General features: G+C 41.5%; 1 protein-coding gene across 2 annotated transcripts; it reads left to right on the forward strand.

Annotated features, from left to right (window-relative positions):
- Positions 1–606: 606 nt before the first annotated feature.
- On the forward strand, positions 607–24279 carry st6galnac (ST6 (alpha-N-acetyl-neuraminyl-2,3-beta-galactosyl-1,3)-N-acetylgalactosaminide alpha-2,6-sialyltransferase). Of its 2 annotated transcripts, none has more exons than XM_012881698.3 (10): positions 607–721; positions 1490–1853; positions 12177–12474; positions 14663–14828; positions 17463–17637; positions 17862–18000; positions 18076–18179; positions 19626–19709; positions 19885–19984; positions 21197–24279. In XM_012881698.3, the coding sequence occupies exons 2-10, from the start codon at positions 1708–1710 to the stop codon at positions 21365–21367; spliced, it is 1383 nt and encodes a 460-aa protein (XP_012737152.2). In that variant the 5' UTR covers positions 607–721; positions 1490–1707; the 3' UTR covers positions 21368–24279. The 2 variants fall into 2 exon arrangements, with proteins under 2 accessions (XP_012737152.2, XP_035998131.1); XM_036142238.1 differs by having other exon boundaries at positions 615–721; positions 1582–1853.
- Positions 24280–25632: the final 1353 nt, after the last annotated feature.

Raw genomic sequence — 25632 nt, forward strand, 5'->3', positions numbered from 1 at the left:
TGTCGTGCCCGGTCCCTCCAAACGTCCCTCCCTGTCCATAAATCCTGAGGAGACGAGGACGTCTCATCTGTTCCCGCTGGAATCCAAATCATGGTTGCTGCCCTTAAATCCAAAATGATTTATCCCCTCTTACCGAATCCCTGAAATATCTGCAAACCAACAAAACAGTCCCTTCTTTCTCCTTTTTTGATGTCAGTATTTCTCACACTTGCACCTATAAATTAGGCAATACCTGCTCGGCTGACCCACTTCTTCTTCCTCTTCTTGTTCTGCTCCCCTCCCTCACGCTTTGATTCACTCATTTCCTAAAAGCCACCCGGCCCACCAGAGCCGTGTCCGCTGCTTTTAGGTTGGTTTTAGCTGAGAGAACTGAACTCTAAAGGTCAAACTGACTGGGCGGGGAAGTTTAGACCCTCTCTGAGCGTGTTTGTGTTTATATTAATATATGTGTGTGTGGCTCATTATCTCAGTGATTCAGTCACTCGGAGCTGCCTGTTCATGTCTAACTAACTTTATAGCTGCCTGCAACGGGCTCCCTGCCTCCCCCCCCCACCTCCTATACTCATGTTTGACCAATTGCCAGCAGCTGTTTCTCATTTTACAATAGGCCCGCCCATCCGGCGCTGAGGCTGGGAATCAAGGCTCTTACTGCTCCGTTAGAGGAAGACGACTCTGCTGTCAGAGAAAAAGCGATCTGCTGCTGCTGCTGCTGTTCCCGCTGGTGAGAGAACGTTTGTTTTTCTTCTTCTTCTTCTTCTTGTGTTTCGATTTTATGAAAAGGTTTCTTTGTTTCAGGAATGAGGCAACAGAGCCTCCTGTTCCTCATAACTCAGCCTGAGTCAGGCTTTGTCACAGGTTGTCACACTTCTGCACGTAGTCGATGCTGCTAAACTTTCATGATTTTGTTCTTTCAGTGGTTAGACTTCCGTCATGTTGGTTTTACTTGTTCTGAAAGAGCCGAGTTGACGGCCGTGACGACTACCGGGGAGTTTATCACCACAATCTCTCCCAGCGAATTCTTTCCACTCCTGCCCTCGGCCTCAGTCAGGAGTATCTTCGCCCCGTTGGCGAAGCAAGTTGTCCAGGATTGTGTAGGAGCGTTCCGGGAGATCTCTCCAGTTCTCCTCTGCCTGTATGACAAGTAGGCAACAACCAGTAGGTGACGGCTTCAGCAGGGCCGCCTTCAGATCCACTAAGCAGCAGAAGGCGCACAAGTGTCTCCTAAAGATAACGTTTCTGGTTCCTCAGTTTGAGTCGAGCCCTCTGTGAGGTCACACAGGATGTATCTTTGTTTATCAGAGGAGCTGCGGCAACAGACAGAACATGAATGAAATGAGACAACCTGCTCTGCTGTCTGTTCATGAGCAAATTATTCATTAAAAAAGGGATCATATGGTGCTTTGTTGCTGCTGGGAGATAAAGTTTCCCCTGCTAAGTCTTTGCCCTCGTTTTAACTCCCCCCACCTCTCTCTCCTCTGTCTTTTTGTAGCCGTTTTTGAGAGAAGCCTGGATCAGTTTTTTTTTTTTTTTTGTGGGATAATTTAATCCTCTGCATCTCCCCACACCTGCTGGCCTGTACAGGGAAACCCTCGCGGAGTCTTGACGGCAGCCTCGCTCTTCTGCTTCCCCATGCTCCTGGCGACGGAGCGCAGGGCCCGGCGAGCAACCGCAGCCCGTTGCCCGGAGACGCCCGTGTCCTAAAAGGGGATGGCCCTGAAGAGACGGCTGCTGGTTGCCGTGAGCGTCGCCTGCCTCCTGGTCGTCTACATGCTGTATGTGAAGATGCAGTGGCCTCCTTCCTTATACCTGCTCGATATCAGGAAAGCCCAGGATGTGGCATCGAGGCCAAACAGGTGAGGGCTCACTCATCCACGGCGCTGCGGGGATTTAGAGACTCGTTTTGGTAAAACTTTCATTTTTGGGTAAGCGCAGACGCGATACCTGTTAGGTCACACGATCCGATTTCCAGCAGATTGTGTTTTTACCTGTTGGAAAATCAGAAAGGCCTCAAAGATGGAGAAAAGGTGAAGCTGTCAGCAGCGGATTGCTAAAAGTCCCTTTTCCTCCAAAAAAGACACCTTTTTATATATTAAGTAGTCCTTAGAAATGTGATTTTTATCAAATATTTTAGAAAGCTTTCATGTGAAGCTCAAATCTTCGTGGCTTTTCCTGTAGAGATCTCCTACATCTATATATAATTCAGGTTAGAGGTTGACAAATTCTCATTATGGGCATTGATATCCTTAATTGTGGGATTTTAAAGATGCATTTGTGTCCCCCCCCCAAACAAGAAAGCGTTTTGAAAAAAAAAAAAAACCTAACACAGGAGTATGAATTTAAATTTCTGGCTATTCTTATCCACACAGGGTCAGATATGAATGTACACCCTCACTAATATGTCAATAAAGGTACCTTAGCAAGTTGGACAAAATCTACACACTTAGGTAGCCATAATCGGCTTCCCAGCATTATTGTGTCTAAATTGGTTTCCTGGCATAGACTAAGCTTTTTAAGCGTAGTTTCAGGTCAGGTTGGGGATCGTTTGCCCAGGGGCTTGATGTTTCTTGATTTATCCATTCTAAAACACGGATTTGGGATTTGAAATCATTGCCCTGTTAAAACACCCAACTGTGTCTCAGTGAAGTTGGTGTGAAAGTTAATGAACTACCCGTGAACTGGAACGGCAGTATTATCAGTGTCGCTGCTCACAGTAGAACTAGTTTTTCATTAACCTAGACTCGGAGGATGTTGACAAACGAAGAAGGGAAAATCAACTCATTTGAGCTGAACTGAAATTTGCAGCTGCCTGCATGGACAAGCCAAATGGCTTCCCAGTGATGCCAAACACACATCAGGACTGGTTTTAGTTGAAAAGTCCCGACATTAACCTGATCAAAGATTTAAGATCTCTGCCTAAAAGCTGGGCTGTGAAAGAAAACAAACCAATTTAAGTCTTAATTCTGTCAAGATTAGTGTTGACATAGTCATAGTAAGACTTTCAAAAACACATTTAAATACCAGAGGGAATGTATGATTATTCTTTGGCCTGTTTTTAATGTTGAAGATTAGAAGTTGTCTTGTGCATTTATTTTGGTTGTTTACAGTTATTAACGTGGTTTGCATATTCATTGCATCATGAAAAATTATTTAAATGCCCAACAATGACTTTTATTCCAATTCTTACTTGTAACATTCTGACCAGAACTGTAAATGCTATTTAAGATGGACCCCATGTCAAAATCCTTCCAATCATCAATGTTTCTCTGTAAAGTTTAGCTATAAATTGCTAAAAAATGCCGCATCGTGGATTGAGAATGATCAACCTAGAAAGGGCTTAAAGTCATAGAGGAAGTGAAACTGGAAAACTGATCCAGCAGACTAGTGTAATTTGCTGATATGTCATAGTAGGAGCTCAGAATGCTACTTCGTAGTTTGTATGGCTGCCATGTGCTTCAATGCAGGCCTGACGACGCCGAGCATAAAGATGACGGATGTCGTCCTGGGGTATGACCAGGGTATCACTGAGCTCCTGGCCAGTCAGAGATGCAACCTGGTGGTGTCGGATAGACGTAAACATGATGTCCCAGAGATGTTTTGTTGGCTTTAGGTCAGGGGAGCATGGAGGTCAGTTTATGGTTTCAATTTCACCAGGAACTGCCTGCATACACTTACTAAATGAGGCCGGACATTATCATTCCCCTTGAGGAACCAAGGACCTACCGGACAATGGGTTTCGTCCCGATATCTAACGGGAGTCAGGGGGCCGTCTTTTATCCTATACAGGTCTGTTCGTCTCTCCATGGAGACCAAACTGATCAGGCTGAACAATGTTCCAGGCAGCTTCTCCAGACGCTTTTACATCTGTCACATGAGCTCGGTGTGAACATGCTCTTATCTGGAAAAAGAACAGGATGGCAGTGCAGAATCTGCCAACTCCTGAGTTCTCTGACAGATGCCAGTTGAGCTCCACAGTGTTGGGCAGTGAGCACAGGATCTACTAGAGGGCGTCAGGTCCTCATGAAGTCTGTTACGAATGGTTTGGTCAGAGACATTCACGCCAGTGGCCCTGCTGGAGGTCTCCTGGAGTCTTCTGTATGCTCTTTAGATTGTGCTGGGAGACACAGCAAGCCTTCTGGCAATGGCAAATATTCATGAGCCATGTTGTTTGTCCAGGTATCGTCTCATGTATCAGTCAGGGCACTAACCCTGCTCAAATGCAAATCTACTGAGAAGCTGTAAAAACAAATGTCCGTTGCCTACACCTGCAGAACCATCGCTGTCTTTGTTTTTTTGCCCCTGTCGTGTTTATTTAACATTAGAACAGCTGACACTGGTTAACAGCCCCCTCTACTCAACCGACCGGATCAAAATCTCAGAAGTTTGACTGATTTCATATTAAACTCCAATTAAAAAGTGTTCCTTCAGTTTTTTGAGCAGTTGAATTTGATTTCTATGAAGCTTGACATTTCACCTAAAATAATTACACCCCAGATGCAAATTAGGTTTATTGTTGCTGGTGTTTGCAATAATTACATTAAGCTGTAACAAAATGGATTAAATAACTATTACAAGTGGTTTCTGCAAATCAAGCACAAAAGCCACTTTTAATGACTACTGCAGCCTCAAAATTGTTTCATCCCTTCATGTGAGCATCTTTACTGCATAGTGCAACCACTATGCCTTTATGACCTTCTGCAAACATGATGCATAGAAAGACATCAGCTTCTGGAAGTGTTCCTGATAAAAACCTCATCTCCTTTAAAAACCAAACTAATCCAGCATTTTTGATGTGCGCACTGCAACAGTCTGTTTTTTCTTAACTCCTACTGACGACTTTTTGATTCGTACAGTAGTGATGGCCTCTTGGTAACTTCCAGGCCTTCTTTTGAAGCTTCTACAGTTTACAGTCCCTGTATTTGTGGAGTTTTAGCTAAATTAAACCTGATGCAACTAACAAAACCGCATAGCTGAGTGTACTGTTGCCTACATTTCTTGTGGCAAATGTGGTAAAATGTGTGATTAGCTAGCTGAGCCCCTAGAGACGTTTTTTTCCAGCAGGCTCCCACCTATCAGTGAGAACAGAGGGACTGTGATGTTGTTCGTCCTTACGGCCGCCTGCTTGGAGCAGCTCAGTGTATAAAGCTCGGTGTCGCATATAAAACAGTTTGTTGTAAAAAATTCTTGCCTATACTAAGTATGCAATCGTAAAAATTGAGCTCTGCGCGTATGTAAATGTGCGGAGTCCGCTTTGAATACGCCTCGACTACGCCCAGACATCCGGAGTGAGCTACGTCCGAGTATGTGGGGGGTCTTTACATGAATGAACTTCTAGTTTAGACATTACAGTCAGGCAGTCTTGTAGACAGCTCAGGGGTCCGATCAGGTAGTGACACAGTGTACCGTAATGCTCAAAATATCCACTGAGTAGAGCGGCTTTGTTGCTAACTAATGTCGTACTTACACATTTTAACAGATTTTGAGCACATTGTACCACATAAAATCAGCCAGTAAGCACAACGGTAATCATGTATACGGAGCACCATAAATTTTTAAGAAAATTTAAGATTTTTAGGTGCGCCTTATAGTTCGAATAAATACTGTAATTTGCTGTGGGGGGGGGGGTCCGTTAAAAATGTAATCATAAAACCAGTTCTGTTGGAGTCATAACAAAACAATAGACTCACTCAAAGATCCTGTTCACACCAAATGTATTTACGTTATGGTTTTCAAAAATGATGCTCGGCTTGCTGCAGTGCTGTTAAATCTTCTTGGCTGTTAAAATGTGTAAACACACGGCTGAAATGTGTATTTGCGCAGAATAGGGGAGTGGTGGCCTTGTGGTTAAAGCACAACGCTTGCTTTCTGAGAAGGTTGCAAGTTTCCCGGTTCAAATCCCACAGACTGCTATATGTGGTTCTAGAGCAAGACCTTTAGCCCCAGAATGCTTCTCAGGCACAGTGGCAGCCACCTGCTCCCTCAGGGATGGGCTAAATGACCCAACTGGAGCATTGGTTAATATTAAAAACTTCTATATATCAGGTGAACATGTTGAAAGTCAGTCAACCAGTCAGTCATGGTTCGATATCAACGAGCAGAATGAACATGATGGGAATCAACGTGACCGTGAACCATTCGTCTGGCCTGGTTCAGGCCTTTGACCCATTGTTGTTAGTTATTTGATGTCGAAGATATTTAGTCATCTGTCTGCTGCCTAGTGTTGCAACAAAGCTGCAAGTAAGAAACAAGAGACCTCAGATGGCCTTGATCAGAGATTAGTCTGTGACACAAACCTTAGACATAAATGCATTTATCTTTCTATTTTGCCATTTTTTCAATGCCAGCCCTTTTAAGGTCTTTTCCTGAATCAATGCACAACAGTTTTTTTTTGTTGTTTTTTTGTTTTTTTCTTTTTAAAACTTGACGGTTTTATTTTCTAGACTGCATTCAGTCACAGTTTTTAAAAAAACTGATGCCAGGAACTTTATAAAATGTCCGTGTTCTTCTTTCCTAGTTTTCTTTCCTTCCATACTTATTTTAGCCCTTGTCTGGCTTGCTAGTATCCCTCCTTTATTTTTACCCTTATCCTCTTTTCCTCCTTTTGTCATGTGCCTATCTTTCATCTTTTCCTTTCTTGTCTCTATCCTACCTTTCTTTCCTCCTGTGTCTGTCCTTTTTCACAAGGCTCCCTAGCGTCAGCCTTATTTGCCTTTCTTTCCTTGTGACCTTCCTTCCTCCTCTAAAACAATTGCAAAGGACTGAGGCCTCAGGAACCGTGAGTCCGAAGAAGTAAGACATCAATATATGAAAGTTATGTTGGATTCATAGATGTTACGCCTCTATGGAGCCTTTTTGGGGTTAAAATGTTTAGGAGCGTTTGACTATCTGCCTTTTCCTCTTTGTAGCTCATGCAGAGCAAGTGTATCATGACCAAGTTGAAAGGTTAGTCTCTGGGGTCACATGCGTTATGAAGAGTTTCTATAACCAGCTCTTACCCCCCCCCCCCCCCCCCTCCTGCTCCAGTTGGGTCATTGTGACTCCAACAAAGGAACCACACAGCACTCTGCTGCTCTAATGAAAAAAGTCCCCTGGAGTTATTCGACTGGAGGTGGTCTCTTGCACACGGACATGAAGTGTAAGCTTTGTTTCAATGGGCAGAGCTCCAGCTCTAAAAGCCAGCAGGTCCATGACAGCTGCATTAAGGCCAGCTGAGGGAATCTGGACCGTCGGCTTGTTTCTCTGGCTTTTTATCAAAGAAACCAAAGAGGAATGAGCCCGAGGAACTTTTGGTTCTTTTAGCTTTCAAAAGCTGTGCCCGTCCGACAAAACCATGCGGAAGTTGTGCAGAATGATCCCAACCTGTAAACCCTTCAGCAGAGATTCCTTGATCCGGTTGTGCCGCTGACTTTTCATCTTAGATTTTTGCCGTTTCTGATTTCTCTTTAAGCACAATGATGCGAGAAAAGCATTGCAAATATTTATATAGCTTTCCTGTTGTGAGGAGTCAGCAGTCGGTCATATTGGAAGCAGAGGCCGAGCGCTTCATGAGAGCAGTTGCTGTAAAACAGATATTGTGGGGTGGGGGGGAAAGGAGCTCATACTGTATAAGGGCTTTACAAGGTGTTAGATCTGGCAGGTTAACATGGCTAACATTGCTGAATGACAGTCATGTGTGTATTTCTTAGAAAATGTTGATCCTTACCTGTAAGATTTTCAGAAGACTGCCAACATTTCCTTATTTGTGGTGGAGGTTGAAAGCTCAAAAGGATGAAATGGTGCAAGCTTGCTGTAGTGCCTTCTGCCTTCCTGGTGTCCCTTTTCAGTCTTGCCCTCTCTTGCCTTTGCAGCTTTTATCAACCTCTGGCCTGTCGTAAATCAGGAGATATCATTTGCTTTTAATCAGCTTCTGTGCCTCCTCAGCCTCAACAATGCTGAAAATGGCCAACTTTGTGGTTTCTTCACTCTGTAACAACTTCCACACTGAAGACTGTTGTCGTCAGTGGGACCTGTTGGGTTATATTGTGGTGCGCTCACAAGTGTCTATATTTAAAAAAAAAAAAATGCTTTGAGTTTCCACTGCTCTTGTGTCAGTTTGCTTCGGGTGGGAAAAATTATGCAAGCTCTCATCTGGTGCCAAGTCTTCAGAAAGGCCATTTAACATATAAGAGCTGTAATAAGAACAGTTAACCTGTAACTTTTTAAGACCCTTTTAAAGAAGACTTGATAGAAGCATATCTGATAAATGATTGAAAAAGTTAAGACCCTAAAGTAAAACAATAAAACCACCCTAAGATTAGGTCTAAAACACACAGTAAGCTTGCTTTCTGGTCCTCGTCAGCATTCTCCCACTTAAGCTCTAAAAAGCAGTTTTGGTAGAGCGGTAGTTTTCTTGGGAGCCATTATCAATTCTACAAGTAAATTCTGCTAACATCTCTGTTTAAAACTGGGCAAAGCGGTCATTTTCTGGTGGTGTTCATGAGATGAGAAATTGCTATATAGTTATTTTATTAAAAGAATCGATCTGAAAGAGTCTTTGCCAGTTTTTGAATTTGTGATTCATAGAACCCAGTTCAGACTGACTGATCCAGGGAAATAAAAATACAGTCCTTTTTATAGGACTGATCAGATGATAATGATGGCGCTGTTGGATTAAAAAGGACGACTTTATAGCGACTCTTAAGCAGAAAAAAGTCAGCAGGACTTTAACCAAAAAAGTTTGTTGCACTTAATTTCTTTTGTAGCTTTTTGTTGTCCTCACCCGGATCTGAGAAATAAGCTCGCCATGAGATCTTGGTCAAGACTGTTGGAATTGAAACTTTGAAGCAGTTTCCTCTTATTAGAGCACAGAGTGTTGTATTAACCTGCAGGTTATACATGCGTGTGCACTCATTAGCCTGGGAGAGGAATGGTTAAATATAATACAAAGATCTCTGATCTGTTGGTGCGAGCATGGCTGTCAGGAATAGTGGGAAGTATTGAGCCACAGCATAACGTGCGACTACAGAAAACGCTGTTCATGTCTTTATTGGGTTCAAAGGGTTCATTGTTTCACTGAAACCATCCATTTTCCTACACGCTTATCCCTCATGGGGTCGTGAGGGGTTGCTGGTGCCTATCTCCAGCGTTCATTGAACGAGAGGCGGGGTTCACCCTGGACAGGTTACCAGTCTGTCGCAGGGCAACACAGAGACAAACAAGACAAATAACCATTCACGCGCACACTCACACCTAAGGAGAGTTTAGGCCAATTAACCTTGGACTGTGGGAGGAGGCCAGAGAACCCACGCACGCACAGGGAGAAACTGCAAACCACGCATATTGTGCAGAAAGACCCAGGGTGGACCCGAACCCAGGACATTCTTTCTGCAAGGCAACAGTGCTACCCACTGCTCCGCTGGAAACCACAAGGAAGGAAAATGAAGCAGAGCTCCAGCTGTAAAACCATTTTATTGTTTTAATTATTGAGGTGGATTTCTGGACTAATGACTGCACTGACAGAATAACCTCAGCCCTTTGCAGGGAGTAAATTGATCAAACCACCAGCAGCTTGTCCACAGTCATGCATTATCTGATGACAAATTACACGTTTATCACAATATGCGGGGCTGCACAGTGGTGCAGTGGGTAGTGCATGTTGCCATGCAGCAAGAAGGTCCTGGGTTCAAGTCCTACCCTTGCCCTGGGTCTTTCTGCATGGAGTTTGCATGTTCTCCCTGTGCATGCGTGGTTTTCTATCCGGGAACTCCAGATTCCTCCCACTGTCCAAAAACATGACTGTTAGGTTAATTGGCCTCTCTAAATTCTCCTTAGATGTGTGAGAGTGTGTGTGTGTGTGTGTGTGTGAATGGTTGTTTGTCCTGTTTGTCTCTATGTTATTCTGCGATAGACTGGTGACCTGTCCAGGGTGTACCCCGCCTCTCGTCCAATGAACGCTGGAGATGGGCACCAGCACCCCTCACGGCCCCACATGGGATAGACCACAATATGCTTCTAATTAACATTTCTTAATCTGTCTGCTAAAACGTTTGCCAAAACTTAAGTGTGATTTCTTTTTTATCTTGTTTAAAACTCTAGTGTTATCAGAGCAACTGGTTCAGATATGAGAAGCTGTGACCGGCTTCCACTGATTTTTACCCAAAGTCCTGCCAGCTAAATGCAAACAATGCATTATTTGGCCTTTAAGTAAAGAAAGTTAAGATCCAGCTCTTTTGTTGTTGTTGTCGTCGTCTAGCTGTAAGATGAACCTTTTGCTTCGGTCACAGGATTTCTGCAGCCTCTGAGAGGTTCTATATTTATCTCCATTCGTCTTCCCAGCAGCTCTTCCTAGCGTCGGTATCCATACTGCAGAAAAGCAGCGCCACCCTTTACAGGGTGGCGTGTTCAGGGTGATGGGGAGTGCTTGTTCTCTGCGTTTCTCAGAGAGTTAAACTTGATTTCATCTGACCAGAACATTACGTCTCCCCTATGTGGTATTTGTCGAACTACAAACAGGACTTCCTATGGTTCTGGTCGACCAAAGTGTCTAGGAGGAGATTTTAAAGCCATTCAGTAACAAGTGACCATAAGAAGTGGGGGGAAAACCAAACATGGATGCCTCTGTGGTATGCTACAGCAGCTGTGGGAGTTGTTGCAGTTTTGGATAGAACGTAAACAAAGAAGGCGCTGGTTAAGCCAGAGTTTTCTTTGAGGGAATGGATCCGTCAAAGAAAACTCTGGCTGTTCCTCAAACTATAGCATTCAACTATCGCAGCTCTTGCATTTGTTATCTGTTCACACATGTCAGCGCAGCTGCAAACAGAAGATCACGAGACAGGTGGGAAACTAAAAGTCAGACAGAAGTCTGATAATATACTCATAAAATGTCATACAATCTCCGATAGGGACGGATGTTGATTCCCAGAAAAGGTCAACGTGTCCAAGATGATCTGTGAGGCCTAACTAAATAAATTTCTACTTGCATTTGCCTTATGAATTTACGGTTTGTCATTTATGGTCATATCATCACACAATAAGTTAACTGTGTAATGTGTGTCAGATTAAAAAAAAAGTCAGTAATCTCTTCTGCTCTAAATATGTTTGTCACACCAAGTCTCTAAAAATCGGGGCATAGTCCAACCCAGAAATGGACCGACTATCAGATGCTTGCTGTGTGTTTTGTTGATTTAACTCTATTTAAAATAGGAAAAAATATCTCACTGCCTGCTGGTTTCTGAAGAAATGCAACATATGCAGTATTTTTGTACCAGTTCACTTTTATTGGTTAGAAGCCGGAGTAACACTCTGGAAAAAGTTTAAAAACTTGAAAACAAATTTAAAAGTTTCAAAATTGCATTTATTTCTGTAAAAAGCTGATTAAAAATGTATCTTTTTGTTTTCCACACATTTTTCCATTAAACTTTGCTCCTGATTTTAGAGAAGTGATGCTTAATGGGTGTTATAAATGTGATCCTCTCCTGATCCCATGATCCTCTAAAGTCCCTCTTCAGGCCTTTGTGTTTGTTCATTCTTCAGTCATAAAGAAGACAGATGCCAGGTTATTTAATGGATATGGTCTTCTTTGGTCTGGGTCAGTTAAGCATTTCTAAATTAGATCTCAATATCTCGTGTGAACAGAGAGGTCAAGGTGGCTTTTCACTGATTTGTTGATTTTGTTGCCTTCCTGTTCTTATTTCTACTTTTTGAGTTTAATTGGTGCTGGCTTTTATTTAGGGATGTCGGAGCAAAAGGATGTAATTGCAAATGCATGCTACACTCTCCAAGAAATGTGTCCTCATTGTTCCACTGCACAATAACGACCTATGTAGTGTTTATCACCATAAAATCCAAGCTAAATATATCTTGTATCACAATTAATGGCTGCAAAATTAAAAAGCTGTTGTTCTGTGAAGCAATTTTGATCAATAAATCAGAATACAAACTCGTAACAAATGCTCAGGAATGTTTGTCTGAATTATTTTTTTGTATTTCTGCATCATATTCAATACTCCCTTTGTTATTACAGGTGTAGTAAATTCCCCCTCATCTCATTGCTTTTAATCAGCATGTGCAGAGTAGAGCTGTCCAGCCTCCTCTAGATGAGTTGGCTCAAGGCCATGTCTTTTTTAGGGGCTGTGAAGGCTGCTCATTATCAGGGCAAACGGATCGAGATGAGTTACCATGTGTGGTTTGATCCTCTGCAGCATCGCCGAGGATTCTTCGCCCAGAGACGGCGACCTCAGCCAGCAGGACGGGACCTCCACCCCTCCTAACCCCACGGCAGCCAAAAAGACCGCAGCTTTAAAGACTCAACCAGTCACCAACCCACCAAAACCAGCAGAAAACCAAATCCTAAATGCCTCCAGTTCCAAGTCTGAAGGAGAGGACAAAGCCAAGAAAAGCACCAAGGCCCCTCCGGTGAAGCCCACTAAACCACCGGGCCCCACGGATCCCCCCTACATCGGAGACTCTTACATGACTGAGGAGTTCCCTTCACAAACGGTGAGTCAACTCTGCATTTAATCCGATTATTTAGTCCCATTGAAATAACATTTCACCAATAATTGTATTTTATTTGGGATGTTACCTAGATAAAAGCTAATTTGTTAAAATCATCGGTGTCGAATGTCAGGCCTCGCAGGCTGGCGCTGCCCATGTTTTAGACGGTTCTATAGAATATGAGCACATATTAAGGAGGTTATTCAACCACCATAAAGTGTGTTTCTCTGTCATTATCTAAGATGTGTAAACACATTTAAGTTAATGTTTTACTAATCTGCTGCTCACCCAAGCTGTTAATCAACTTCTCCCTCTCAACAGAAAGCTTTGCGCTTTGCTTTTTAACGGCAGTCTTCTGCATCAATTTCAGTAAAACCTCTTGAAGAATCCCACTCTTAATCCCTTTGGTTTCATAAACTTCCTCTCTTCACCTCATTTATCTACATCCTAGTCATTTTGATTACCTATTACCTGGAACTCCTTGATACGATTCGCAGCAGTGGGCCTGAGGCGAGTCTATATATAAACAGACATTTCTCTGAACTACTTTATAATCATTTGATCCAAAAACAAAGAAACGCGCACAGAAGTCAGGGTTTGGGTTTTTATTCAAAGCTCGGTTGAATGGCTCAGACTGGTGGAATAATCACTATAACCAATATTGACTGTTATAACCATTGCTTGTAATGAAGCTTTCAGGGAGTGACATGTGGAGCTGGTAGAGGCTCCCGGCATCGGGTTAATCACAGAAAAGGATCTTCTGTTTTCAGGTGTAGGTCCGGCTCTGTATTGTCACTGGACGGCTGCCACTATAATGCTCGGCAGTCGTGCGTTTCCAGTTAACGCGTCAGCTAAGGTTTCAAGTCATGTGTGTTGCTGTGTTACTTTGACATGCATCATAAAAGCTGCTTTCAGCTGCCTTGTTTGTCTTGTCTATTGTTTGCTTTACCACCAACCAGGATATAAAGCTTTATTGTTTGCCATATTTAAAAGAAAATACTATATGTATATTCAAGACTTTAGGACATCTGGAGGTGAAATAATATTTGATCCTTAACGGGTACTAAAATGACTGCGTCAAAAAAAAGCCAACGTTGTATTTTAGATTCTGGAAACGGTGCATCTTGGCTGCTTCTATAGGATTTAAGTGTATGTACATTGGCTTTTGATCAAATCCAGGTTCAGGTTCAGAGCAACACTAAGTTACGTTCCCGAACATTAAAAACTGTTTTAATGCGACTGAATTCTCCTGAAGAGCTGCTCTCATTCATGTGCAGTAGTTCCTGTTTTTTGTGGACAGAAAAATAAACTTTTCTTTCCAGCACATTGTCAAAGACAAAACCCCACCGCTGTTGCAAAGATACTATCTGCTCATTTTCTGCAATAAAAGCAATTTAATGTTTTTCTAAGGTCTCAGACTACAGGAGCTATTCACTCATAGACTGCTGTTTAATGCCGCCAATGTGAACCGCGCTCTGTTCTCGTTTCTCAGGTCTTGCTAAGTTTAAAGCTCCTAGAAACTAACTTAATGCCTATCATAAATTAGCTCATATTCCATTTGTGCAGACCCTGTAATCTGAAGCTATTTAAATGTACCCAGCATGTCTACGGTTTACCGATCCCAGCAGTAAATTTCTAACAAACGGCTGCAGCTGAATGCATGAGATGATCAAATCTGACCGTTTACTGCATTGATGGTACGAAGGTGACGCCTGCAGCTGATGAATACAAGCTAATTTCAGTTTTACTTAAAAGAAAATTCATTTTAAATCTTCCTTTTCGCTAAACAACAAACCAGGAGGGCAAACATTTCTTAAAGCTCTGACATTTCTCAATGAAGTCTAGTTGGTGCCGCTCTGTTTGCTTTCAACAAGAGGAGAATTTTTTTTTAACGAACAATCTTTCAAAATAAGAGGGTAACTGAGCTGAAGATTGAAGCCTCTGAAAAAGCCGCCACAGCTTTCACTGCAGTCTAACCAGCAGATGTCTGTGTACATTTCCTCCATCCTGCCTTTGTTATTGTCAAAGCTGTATAATTACCAGAAAACCGTCTGCCATGTGCATCAGAGGTTTGTACTGAGAATCTTTGACCTGCATATACTGATCATGAAGCACACAGAGGTTGTGGTTGTAGAGTTTTTTTCCATGTTGTTTTTGATGGCTACACAGCCGTGTTATCCGCTCCTCACAGAACTGCTTAGACGGGATCCGAAATCGGATAAAGGAGTCTGAGTTTGGAAGCCGATTCCTGGAGCGTATTCCTGTCCTGCAGTGGGCCCGGCATGCGACTGAGGAACAGCACCAGCGTCTGAAGCAGTACCCAGGAACACATGGCTGGGGAGGCGTCGACTACGACAGTGAGATCCATTTTCTATAAGCATGTCATTCAGTCTTTTATTTCATTCTTGATCATGCTGTTTTTTTTGTTTTTTTTTTTTAAATTGGTTGGGAAGCTTCCAAAGTTTTCACATGGCTGCTTTGTATCGCGACGAGTGATGGCGTCACGGCTGTGGTCGTTGACAGTACAGAGAGAAACCTTGGCGAGGGAAAAAAGCGTGTCGTTTGATGCCACAAGATTTATTATTTAATTAATTTAGGCTTTGCCAGAACATTGATGGAAACCGGTTTGTTGTTTAACTTTACTTGTAAAACTGTTCCAGTGAACCGCCGCCACCTCTGACGGGAATCTAACCGACTTTAAAAGATTGGACATGCATGCAAATAGTTTGCTTCTGACTTAGCTGTATGCTGATCTCTGCACAGACCCGCGGTCGCACACTGAGGCCTTTGATTCATAAAGAGCTGAACAATCATCTGCTTCAGAGCAAGTCCTGACTTGCAGGTCGGGCTCAAGGGATCAGAGGATGTTTTTCTTACAATGGTTTCCACAAAGAGTTTTTATTTTTTTTTCACAACACTTAGAAACATGTCCAATGCTGATGGTTTTAGTTTAGTGATGTGGATTTTTGAAAAATTACCCCCTTTTTTTATTATTTTTTTAATTTATTTATTTATTTTTATTTTATAGAGGTTTCACTTTGGTGTCAATCCTGTCTCACCTCCCTTCATTACTTCCATTATTTATTCCTCTCTCTCTTCTGGTATTGTCCTCTCACTTTTCAAAACTGCATCTGTCCCCGATTCTGACAAAACTTGGCTCAGATCCCACTAACTTTAATAATCTTCGTCCCATCTCAAATCTTTCCTTTATTTCTAAAATACTTGAAAAAATTGTCTTCTCAACTCTACACCTTTCTTACCCTCGACAGTCTTTACGAGCCTTTCCAGTCTGGTTTCGCCCTTCCCTAATGAAACCGCTCTAATAAAAATCACAAATGATCTCATAGCTGCTGATTCTGGACTCCTCTCCATCCTCATCCTCCTCGATCTTAATGATACCATTTCTCGCCCCATTCTCCTCAATAGATAATCCTCTCTTGGCATCTCTTACACCCCCTTTGACTGGTTCCGCTCTTATCTCTCCGACCGCACTCAGTTAATTCATCTCAAATCTTTCACATCCCACCCTTCCCCTGTCACTACTGGAGTCCCTCAAGGCTCAGTTCTTAGCCCTCTCCTTTTCACCACCTACCTCCTTCCCCTTGGCAGTATTTTTCGCAAATTCAACATTCATGTTCATTGTTGCGTGGATAACACCCAGCTTTATTTATCCAGCAAACTCACTTCCTCACTCCCCCACCTTGTCCTTTACGAACTACTTACTTGAAATTAAAGACTGGTTCACCTCAAACTGAACTCCTCCTCGTCGCCACCAAATCCCCCCTATCCAAAATCAATAGTTTCTCACTACCCATTGACAACTCCTTGGTGTCCCCCTCCCCTCAGGTCAAGAGTCTGGGTGTCATCCATGACCCCTCCCTATCTTCGGCGAGGAAAAAAAAGCGCGTCGTTTGATGCCACAAGATTTATTATTTAATTAATTCCGGCTTTGCCGGAACATTGATGGAAACCGGTTTGTTGTTTAATTTTATTTGTAAAACTGTTCCAGTGAATCCTTTCAGTCACACATAAATAACGTTAGCTGGTCTGCCTACTTCCACCTGCGCAATATTAACCGCGTCCGTTCCTGCCTCACCACTCACACTGCCTCAGTCCTAATCCACAGCCTCATCACCTCCCGTCTTGATTATTGTAATTCTCTTCTTTTTGGTCTCCCTCATCAATCCCTCCATAAACTCCAACTTCTTCAGCCGCTCTGCTCCCCAGCTCTGGAGCTCCCTCCCTCCTGACCTCCGCAGTATTGACTCTCTCCCTTTTAGTCAAAATCAGACTCAAAATCCACCTGTTCCAGCTCGCTTATTTGTAAATGCACTGCTCTTGTCCCTCTTCATAACTGTTTTTATGTTCTTGTATTTGTATTTTATATTTTCATTTTTGTCTGTAAAGTGAGCTTGAGTGTCAAGAAAGGCGCTGTTAAATTATTATTATTATTATTATTATTATTATTATTATTATCCCCCATGAAGGAAAACTCTTCTGTCTTTTCCAGATTTCAATTAATTATTTTTTTTTTTGTCACTCAAAACATGACAAGACATTTAAGTTTGGGTACATGTGTGCAGAATTCAAATCAATATTAGGAAAACAACTTGACTATTATGCACTTCTTGGTGTGAGCCCTTCACAAAATCCTATTAAAATACATTGGCGTTTAAAAATATAAGCAATGTGAATACCTTTTGCAAGGCTCTTTAATCCACAGTGATTGGTGGTAATTTAATTAAAACCTTCCCTGGGAACCAACTTTATCTCCAGACAAAACAAGTGATTGTGCATCAGGAATAACTTTGTCGTATGAAGTAAATTCAAATGATCTGGTGAGTCGGGTCGTTTTTATTATTGTGTGGTGAACAAACCTATGATAGTTTGAGGAAGCAAGATATTCAGATAAGATTCTTATAGTAAACCACAAATGTGATTGTGAGGGCAGATATTTAAAATCTTTATATTAATTTTGCTTGTCTCTTCAGCTCTGAAGGATACTCTGTCTGTGCTGAACTCCTCTGCAAACTGGAGGATGTTGGATGACTGGGAAACTCGCAAAAATAAATCGGAGTGCAGCCGCTGTGCCGTGGTGGGAAACGGTGGCATCCTGAACGGCTCGAAAAAAGGGAAGGAGATCGACGGCCATCATTATGTCTTCAGGTAAAGACCGGGCTTACCAACCCCACTGGGGACAGTTTGACTCTTTGCTTTTTTGTCTTTACAATCAAAGCTCTCAACATTTTTATTGCTGAAAAAGTTAAACAGCCCACCCCAAATATATTTCCACTTTTTTTCTTTTTTATCTTGTAATAAAAGCACCATGAATGCTCTGTTCAGTGATTTCATTTTTTTTTTTTTCTCATTCGACTCCCGTCGATCTCCAGGACCAACGGAGCTGTCATTCAAGGCTTCGAGGAGGATGTGGGGTCTCGGACCACCCACTACACCTTCTCCACCAACACACTGATGAACTCCATGAGGAGCTACGGCAGCGCCGGCTACCACGGGCCGCCTGTGTCTCCGGTGAGGACGCGACTGAAGAGTCTCTCCTCCTGTCAGACGTTTGCTCTCTTCTAACGCTCTGCTGCTCCGCCACAGGAGACGCGATACGTCTTCCTGCCCGATCACGACCGCGATTACCTGCTGATGAAGGCCGCGGCCACGCACACGCCTGTGGAGAGGGGACCTGAGCGAGGCAAAGAGTGAGTGCCGGTGCACAGGTGAAGCTTAGCTGATCTGTATGTTAAGGTGAAGCTGCATGATTGACCTAAGGTGAGCAGGAATTTCACTGAGTAGTCTGAAAGGATATAGCCTTTGAGGAAATTAGAGCCGCTAAAAAACTCTGGTTTATACTTGATGTGCCGCTTAAAGCTCTGAGTGAGTTTTATTTATTTATTTTTAAGAGGCGCTGTCTTTCAGTTCTACTGGTTTACACTGAACATTGTGAAGACCAGATAAATGTTAGAATATTTAAATCTAACCAGGTGTACAGAAGCACAAAACTATTAACACGGTTTCATTATTTGTTGAAAATTTAAACGTGGTAAAACCAAGCAGCACTGATGGTAACGGTGATGCTCAGCAGTAGCTTTCTGACTTCATCAGTGTCACATATTTGTTGAGGAACTAGTAGACCACTCCTTATGTCTCCTTGTTTACGTGGCTGTCCGAAACTGAAGCTTTAGACCAGACAGCCTCATGTTTGACTCTGGTGTAGGGAAATATTCTTGGTATGCAGAATAGCTCATGGTTTGCTCAGTGAAGCCGAAAGAAGCCCAAAAATTAAAGCTTGGTTAAAAACGGATTGTGTTTATGATCTTAAACGTAAAACTGTTGACATTAAAGGTAGAGTGGATGAATTTTCCAGAAATGTAGGTAAACGCCCAAGTACTTTTTTTAATAAGCCTCCCAATAGAACAGAGTAGCTCTCCAAACTTTAATTTGTATTCATATAAAATAAGTTATTTTATGTATACAAAATAAACCTGTTCCTAAACGTTCTCAGTTTCTGTCGGTAATCACTTTTGAACAAATCTTGACAGTTTTTGTTCTGATAACTGGAAACTGGAATTGAATGAGTCTTTTTATCTTACAACATCTGTTGAACTTAAAAAAGAAATTCAGCAAAGTCATTCAGCACTGATGGGTTTCCTGATATGTGCTCTGATGTCAGGGTATTAACCTGCATGCTGATGAATAAAGTGATCATCTAAAAGATGCTGTTTGCTTAAAATGCAAGAAATTATTATTTTAATTTATTTTCAGATGCAGAATATTTTTCGTTATTATAAGCCTTGATGCTTTTGGATCAAATTTGTTTCCTTTTATGGTTGAGTTGACTTTTATTCCTCGATACAGTGAAATTGGTTCAATGTAATTTTCACAAATTAATCTGTTTTTACTATGGTGCTGTCCTAGGTGCTGAGGGTCAACATTCAGAGCTTGTTTCAGTTTCTTTTTTTTTTTTTTTATTATTCAGAAATGTTTTGCGCATCTTTTATGTAATGTTTTAAACTGCAACACGTGAGTCTAGATTTAACAGGACTGCCGTTCTAATGTCAGCTTTCTCCTGAAGGTCTCATTTTCTGCAAAACCGCTAAGCAGGACCAATTTTTCTACATTATTAATTTTACATTTGTTTTGCACAGCCCAACAAGATACTTTGGGAAAGATGTCTCAGCAGAAAAGCTGAAGATGTACCACCCAGATTTCATTCGTTACCTCAGAAACAGGTGAGCTAAGGCCTGAGCAGTCTTCAGACTAGATTCTCCAGCTGGGTCGGGTAAACCTGCTGGAGTGTAGAAACGTTGGTTACGCCCAAAGACGATCAGGAATAATTCAACTGATTAAATGTTAAAAATAACACGCTCTGATGTAATTTGACAGATGTATGATTTCTGGTTTCAGATTTCTTCGCTCTAACATCCTGAAAGGCAGGTACAAGGACATCTACCGTCCATCGACGGGTGCTGCGATGCTGTTGGCGGCGCTGCACACCTGCGACCAGGTACGAGTCAGGAGTCCGGCCCTTGAAGAATTTTATTTTTTCCCCCAGTATAGCTGAAGTTGTATATTTATGCACGCTCCCACCTTCTGACATTAAACCAGACAAAATGTTTCTTGTTTTAGGTCAGCGACGATTGCTAAAATATTTGTTTGCTAAATGCCAGAAAAATAAGAGTTTCTTTGTTAATTTCTTGAAAGTTTACACACACTAAGATTAGTATGGCTTGGAAAGCCAAGATAATAATGCCGTTGCTCTGTAAGCTCAACTCGCATCATTTGAACTGGATGAAGACAGCTGTGGCTGTATTTGAAGTTGGACCGGCACAGACGGTGTTCCAACATGAACCTGATGCAAAATCTGTGGCGGGAACTTGGGGTGATGGGAAAGAGGCCGTCATACGTCAACGAGAAAAATCCCAATCCATCCCACCTGTGAAGCAGGAGTCTGGCAGCATTATGATGTAGGAGAATGTTGCTGCTGGAGAGAAAGGTGCAGTTCTTAAAAAGACGGAATCGTATAGAAAAAAGCATTACATGTAAATATTATAGCCATATCAAAAGACCAAAAGACATCAGCCATGAAATTAAAGCTTAGGCACGCATGGGTCTTCCAAAAGGACAATGACCCTAATCATGCTGCCAAGTTGGTGACAAAGTGGCTTAAGGACGACAAAGTCAGTATTTTGGAGTGGCCGTCACAAAGCCCTGATCTCAGCCCCTTGGAAAATGTGTGCAGAGACCTGAAAACGGTGCATTAGCCAGGATTCCAGCCAACTATTGTAAGATGCTGGTTGGAAGGATACCTAAAACTAAATTCAATATTTTGCGGAATTTAAACGGTAGAAGGAAATGTTGGTGAACTAATGAATCTGTAGGAAAAAAAAAATTCTCTTTAAGCTTGCATTTAGCAAACAAAAATAATTGTAGTCATTGCAATCCTCTACGGCTGTGCAGAAACTGATCCCGCTTATCTTTTAATCTGGTTGATATTCACATTGTTGTCTAGCTGGCAACGCTTCCACATCTATCAGATTCTCACCTTGGTTGATGTTGCAAAAACCAGTTTTTCAAGCCACCAGTGGCAGGAAATGCAGATGAGGATCAAGACAGAACATGCATGTTTAGATCAAGACTAAACATGCATGTTTAGTTTTTGTTGTTGCTTCTGGTTTCACTTAAATTGTGGCTTTTTGTCGTTCTTTGGTTTCTAAAGGTGAGCGCATACGGCTTCATGACGCCAGACTACCAGAAATACTCGGACCACTACTACGACAAAAGCTATCACAAGGTGGCCTTCTACGCCAACCATGACATGCGTATGGAGATGGTTGTGTGGCAGCACCTGCACGATGCGGGCCTCATTACACTGTACATGCGGCAGTAGATGAGCCGTCGCACAACCTGTAAAGGAGATCAGCGTGATGCAAGCTTTCCTTTTGATGAAGAACTGTAGATGGTTTCTTCCTAGTTGGCTGGTTTGGCTGTTCCTGGAAAAGATGAGATTCCAGGTCTTACCAAAACCCCCTTAAGACCAACATGATGGCCTCAGTTATAACATAAATCCACTGGAAAAGCTCCTGAAGTTTGAAGTCTTTGAAATTTGCTGCTTAAACACTACCGACCTCAGAATTCAGCGTCCTGCTTTGTGTATGAAGGATTGATCGTCCCAGTAATAAAGCCGTCTATTTATAGGTGAAAGTGCGTCGTTATAATTACACATAATCTGATTAACAGTTTTGAAGCCAATTATTGATCTCCAGTTTTTGAAAAGCTTTAACTTTCTGATACATGTCAGCGTGTTCTGACTCCTCATCACAGCCTTAGCCTTCCTGCCATGAACGTTTAATAGTTATTTCTATCACAGTCAAAGGCAACGTCACATTGTGTGAGTGGTTATACCATTTTTGTTTTAAAAAAAGAAAATGATTTTGTGTTTACAGTTTGAATTGTCTTCAGAATCCCGTATTAATGCAGTTGGCATTACTAAAACCAGCTGCTGTACTTTGTTCAGCCTTACTATTACCCACCTGAAGTTTTGCTCTCTCTCATGAATCCTCAAATCTTTCCAAGTGGTTGAAAATGATCATTTAAGTGATTTTTCACATCTGTGATTACACTTAGTACATTTTAGATACCTCGCTTACACTGAAAATGACCAACCTTCAGTCATCTTTACTCATTTTAAAGCATCAACATCCTGTGTTGTTGTTCGGGAACCTGGTAGCGCTATGGAAAGTCCGCCGATCGTGATTTGTGTTTTGTTTTTGTTTGTTTTTTTTTTGTTGTTTTTTTTGGGTGGGGGGTTGGATCTCTAATTATGATGTTTCTGAGCATAAAAACAACCTTAGACGTTGTCGCCTTGCAATGCTAACAATAGCCTGGCTAGCGTCTAAATTATAATTTATTCATAGCTAACCGTAGCATACTGAACATCAGTAGTTCTGTTGTGTCATTCTGAAGGCTAAATCTTAACTTCTGAGCTGTGACCGCTAGCATGCTAACTTTAGCACAGTGGTCTCAAACTCAAGTCCTTGAGGGCCGCGTCCTACACACCTGAATCAAATAGCCAAAACTACCTCACTAGCACGCAGTGGAGCGCTGCCAGTGAGTTAAAAATTGACTCGGGTGTGTTGAAGCAGCGATGCATCTTAAAGTCTGGAGACTGGAGTTTGAGACCACTGCGCTAGCAGGTGGCTCAGATTGCTCTGTTTTATCACAAATGAACAGCATTAAACTCCTCATTTCAGCGTCATTGTTGTTCGCAGAGTATTGGCAGGACTTGAAAATGTTCTGTGTGTGATTATAAAAGTGGTGAAGATAGACGGCTGAATAAAACAAATTTGTTTTAAGTATGTTCGAAAACCTACAGTCGGATTAAAAAACTTTTTTGACGACCCATCTACCTATGAAGGAAATGTTCCTTTGATGTTTGGAGAAAACGATTCAGTCTTCTGTGATATGTAGGTGAATCAGTGGTATAAAATATGAGTATGCTTTATTTAAGCAGTGATTTCTAAGGATCAGAGACTAAAATCTATAGACGGGTAATCTTTTCCAGGTCAAAAAGATTTTATCTCCAAAACCCAGTAGACGATGTTGACCTTTTCCCTCTTCTTGAAGAGCGATTAACAATAATCTCTACAATAAAAAGCTGTGTGCATGAAGAGTCTCTAAGGAAACCTGCGTTTGGTTTCCACAACACCAAAGATCAGCTTCTTGAAAAAGCGAGGACTTAAATGTAAAAAGTGTGGCAGTTCCTGAAGTGATGGCAGGAAAGTTTGCACCAGATGCAATTCTTCAAAGCAAGATTGTTTAGCTGTTACCTGAAAGGTTTAACTTAAGGTATTCAAAAAGGACTGATGTAAAGGTTTTTCACTTAATGGAACACCAGGGACCGTAAAGTTGCCCTGTCACCAAAGATCTGCCACGTTGTTCAACCTTTCAAACCTCAAATCACAGAAAATATGTCGCCTTGAGGACTTTAGGGTGTGTCGCAAAATACCTGCAATAAAGTTTTATGGGAGGCTGTGCTGATAAGATCAGACTACGTTTTACTGTGGAATGCCACGAACTGCGACTTTATAACTTTAATTTACTGTGTAATAATGTTTATATATTTATATTTGAATTGTGATGTCAAAGAAGTTGCCACAGTGTGATTTTTAAACACAGTGGCTCTCTGTGCCTTGAATGTGAATGAGCATTTTTTTTTTTTCTTATGAGGCGATCTTTGAGTGTTTTCTACAGAAACGGGAAAATCAGCGAGCTGTTGGTGTCGGGCTTATTTTTTTAAGACATTAAAGCATTCACATTATGGGACCTGGTTGTTCACATTTATACTCCTGACAAGAGTCACACGCCAGCCTGTTTACTTTGTCATTCAGGATGACTCAACACAGACTAATTTTTCCTACATTTGTGAAACACTGGTTTTCGAATGGAGGAAAAATTAAAGAACTAAAAGACAGATCAGGGAGATTCGTCTGTATTTAGGTTTTATTCAAATAAAATGGTTTACTTTTTGAAGCCTTTTTTTTTTTGGCTTTCTTTCTACAGACTATGTAGCTGTGTGAAGCGACTTTTTCAGTGCAATTTTGGGCTTTATTTTGAAACTCCATAAAAGGACTGTTTTTTTATTTTTTTTAACTTTTGGACTAAATGACTGTTTTACTGTAACCTTTTGTACATTTTATACCTATTCCATAGGTTTGTGGTGTTTTTTTTCTCAAAGAAAATGTGTGGAAACCTTCCTGCAATATATTTAAGTTTAATAAAAAGTAAAAGCAAGTTGAGTCACTCTGTTTTGCTTCTTTAAATTTGGGTAAATCCAGTGGAGCTTTTGTCACCAGTGGTCAGATTAACTTTTTAAAACACACCTACAAACTATTGAACAAGATTAAATGTGCTTGATCAAACGAGAAGTCCCTTTCTCTTGAACCTAGATAATGGTCCTCGTGTGGCACAAGGAATCAGATTTGGATCTTTTTAAATAAAAAGTTCAGAGCAAGGTTTGTGTCCACAGTTTAAAAGCCATGCATGTAGCTAAAGGAGGTAAAAGTGTTCTATAAGATAACAATTTTACACCAGCTCTTTATTCTGTTTATGAACCAAACGTCTTATTTGGTTGGGGCTCGGTGACATTGGCCAAAAATAATCTCTATTTTTAGGTTGAATGCCAATATACGATATTTGTGTTTATTTTCATAAAGTAATTATAAAAAAATCTCTGAATCAAAACTTTATCACGTGTCTCCCAGGCACAATTTTTAGCAAAATGCTTTAGATAAACAGGAAAAATGGCTGAAAAGTCACCTACTTGAACACCCAAGAATAATTATAATGCAACATAAACAATCTCGATATAAACAATATACACTGCAAAAAAGGGTACCAAAAAAGTAAGATTTTCTTGAAATGAGTGTATTATTCCTTGATTTTAGCAGGTAAATAAGATTATCTTCCAATGAATAAGATTTCTTGCACTTAAAACAGGAATTATTCATCTCCATCTTCTTATTTCAACTGCATTATATCTAATTATCTTATTTGAGGGGTAAGAATACTCATCCCATTGGCAGATAATCTTATTTACCTGCTCAAATCAAGGGCAAATACACTCCAAGAAGATTTTACTTCTTTTAATTCCCTTTTAGCAGTGTAGTCCAATTTCCTCTTTTCTATAAAAACCTCTTTTATAAATCCTATATTTCCCTGCTCTGACTATATCTGATTAATCCACAGGGCCTGGGGCGCAGAATCCTCACTATACATGCATCTCTAAAGGTGGACACTCTGGGCCTGCAAGGCCTCAAACTTCCTGCTAAGTCCCCTTGAGGTCATATGCTGGCGAACCATGTGGCTTGTTCCTGAGGCGAGGCAGGAACGAGGACACGAGGCCAGATGTGAATGGTGCCATGTGGTTTGGGTGGGACTGGAACCATGAGTCAGACTTTACTGCGCTGCCAAAATGTCTGGCAGGATGAGGCCGCAATAACAGAAAAGCATGGTCATTAGATGTTTTTACACAATAAGCATTTTAAATAACTTCTGTGTTCTCTAATGTAAACGTTAAAGCTGGGCAAAAGATTCAGCAGGGTCCTGTTTACTGTGATTAACAAATAGTGCTGAAGTATTTTTGAACCCAGTCTC

This window comes from Fundulus heteroclitus, chromosome 10 (genome assembly GCF_011125445.2).
Source record: "Fundulus heteroclitus isolate FHET01 chromosome 10, MU-UCD_Fhet_4.1, whole genome shotgun sequence".
Taxonomy (NCBI): domain Eukaryota; kingdom Metazoa; phylum Chordata; class Actinopteri; order Cyprinodontiformes; family Fundulidae; genus Fundulus; species Fundulus heteroclitus.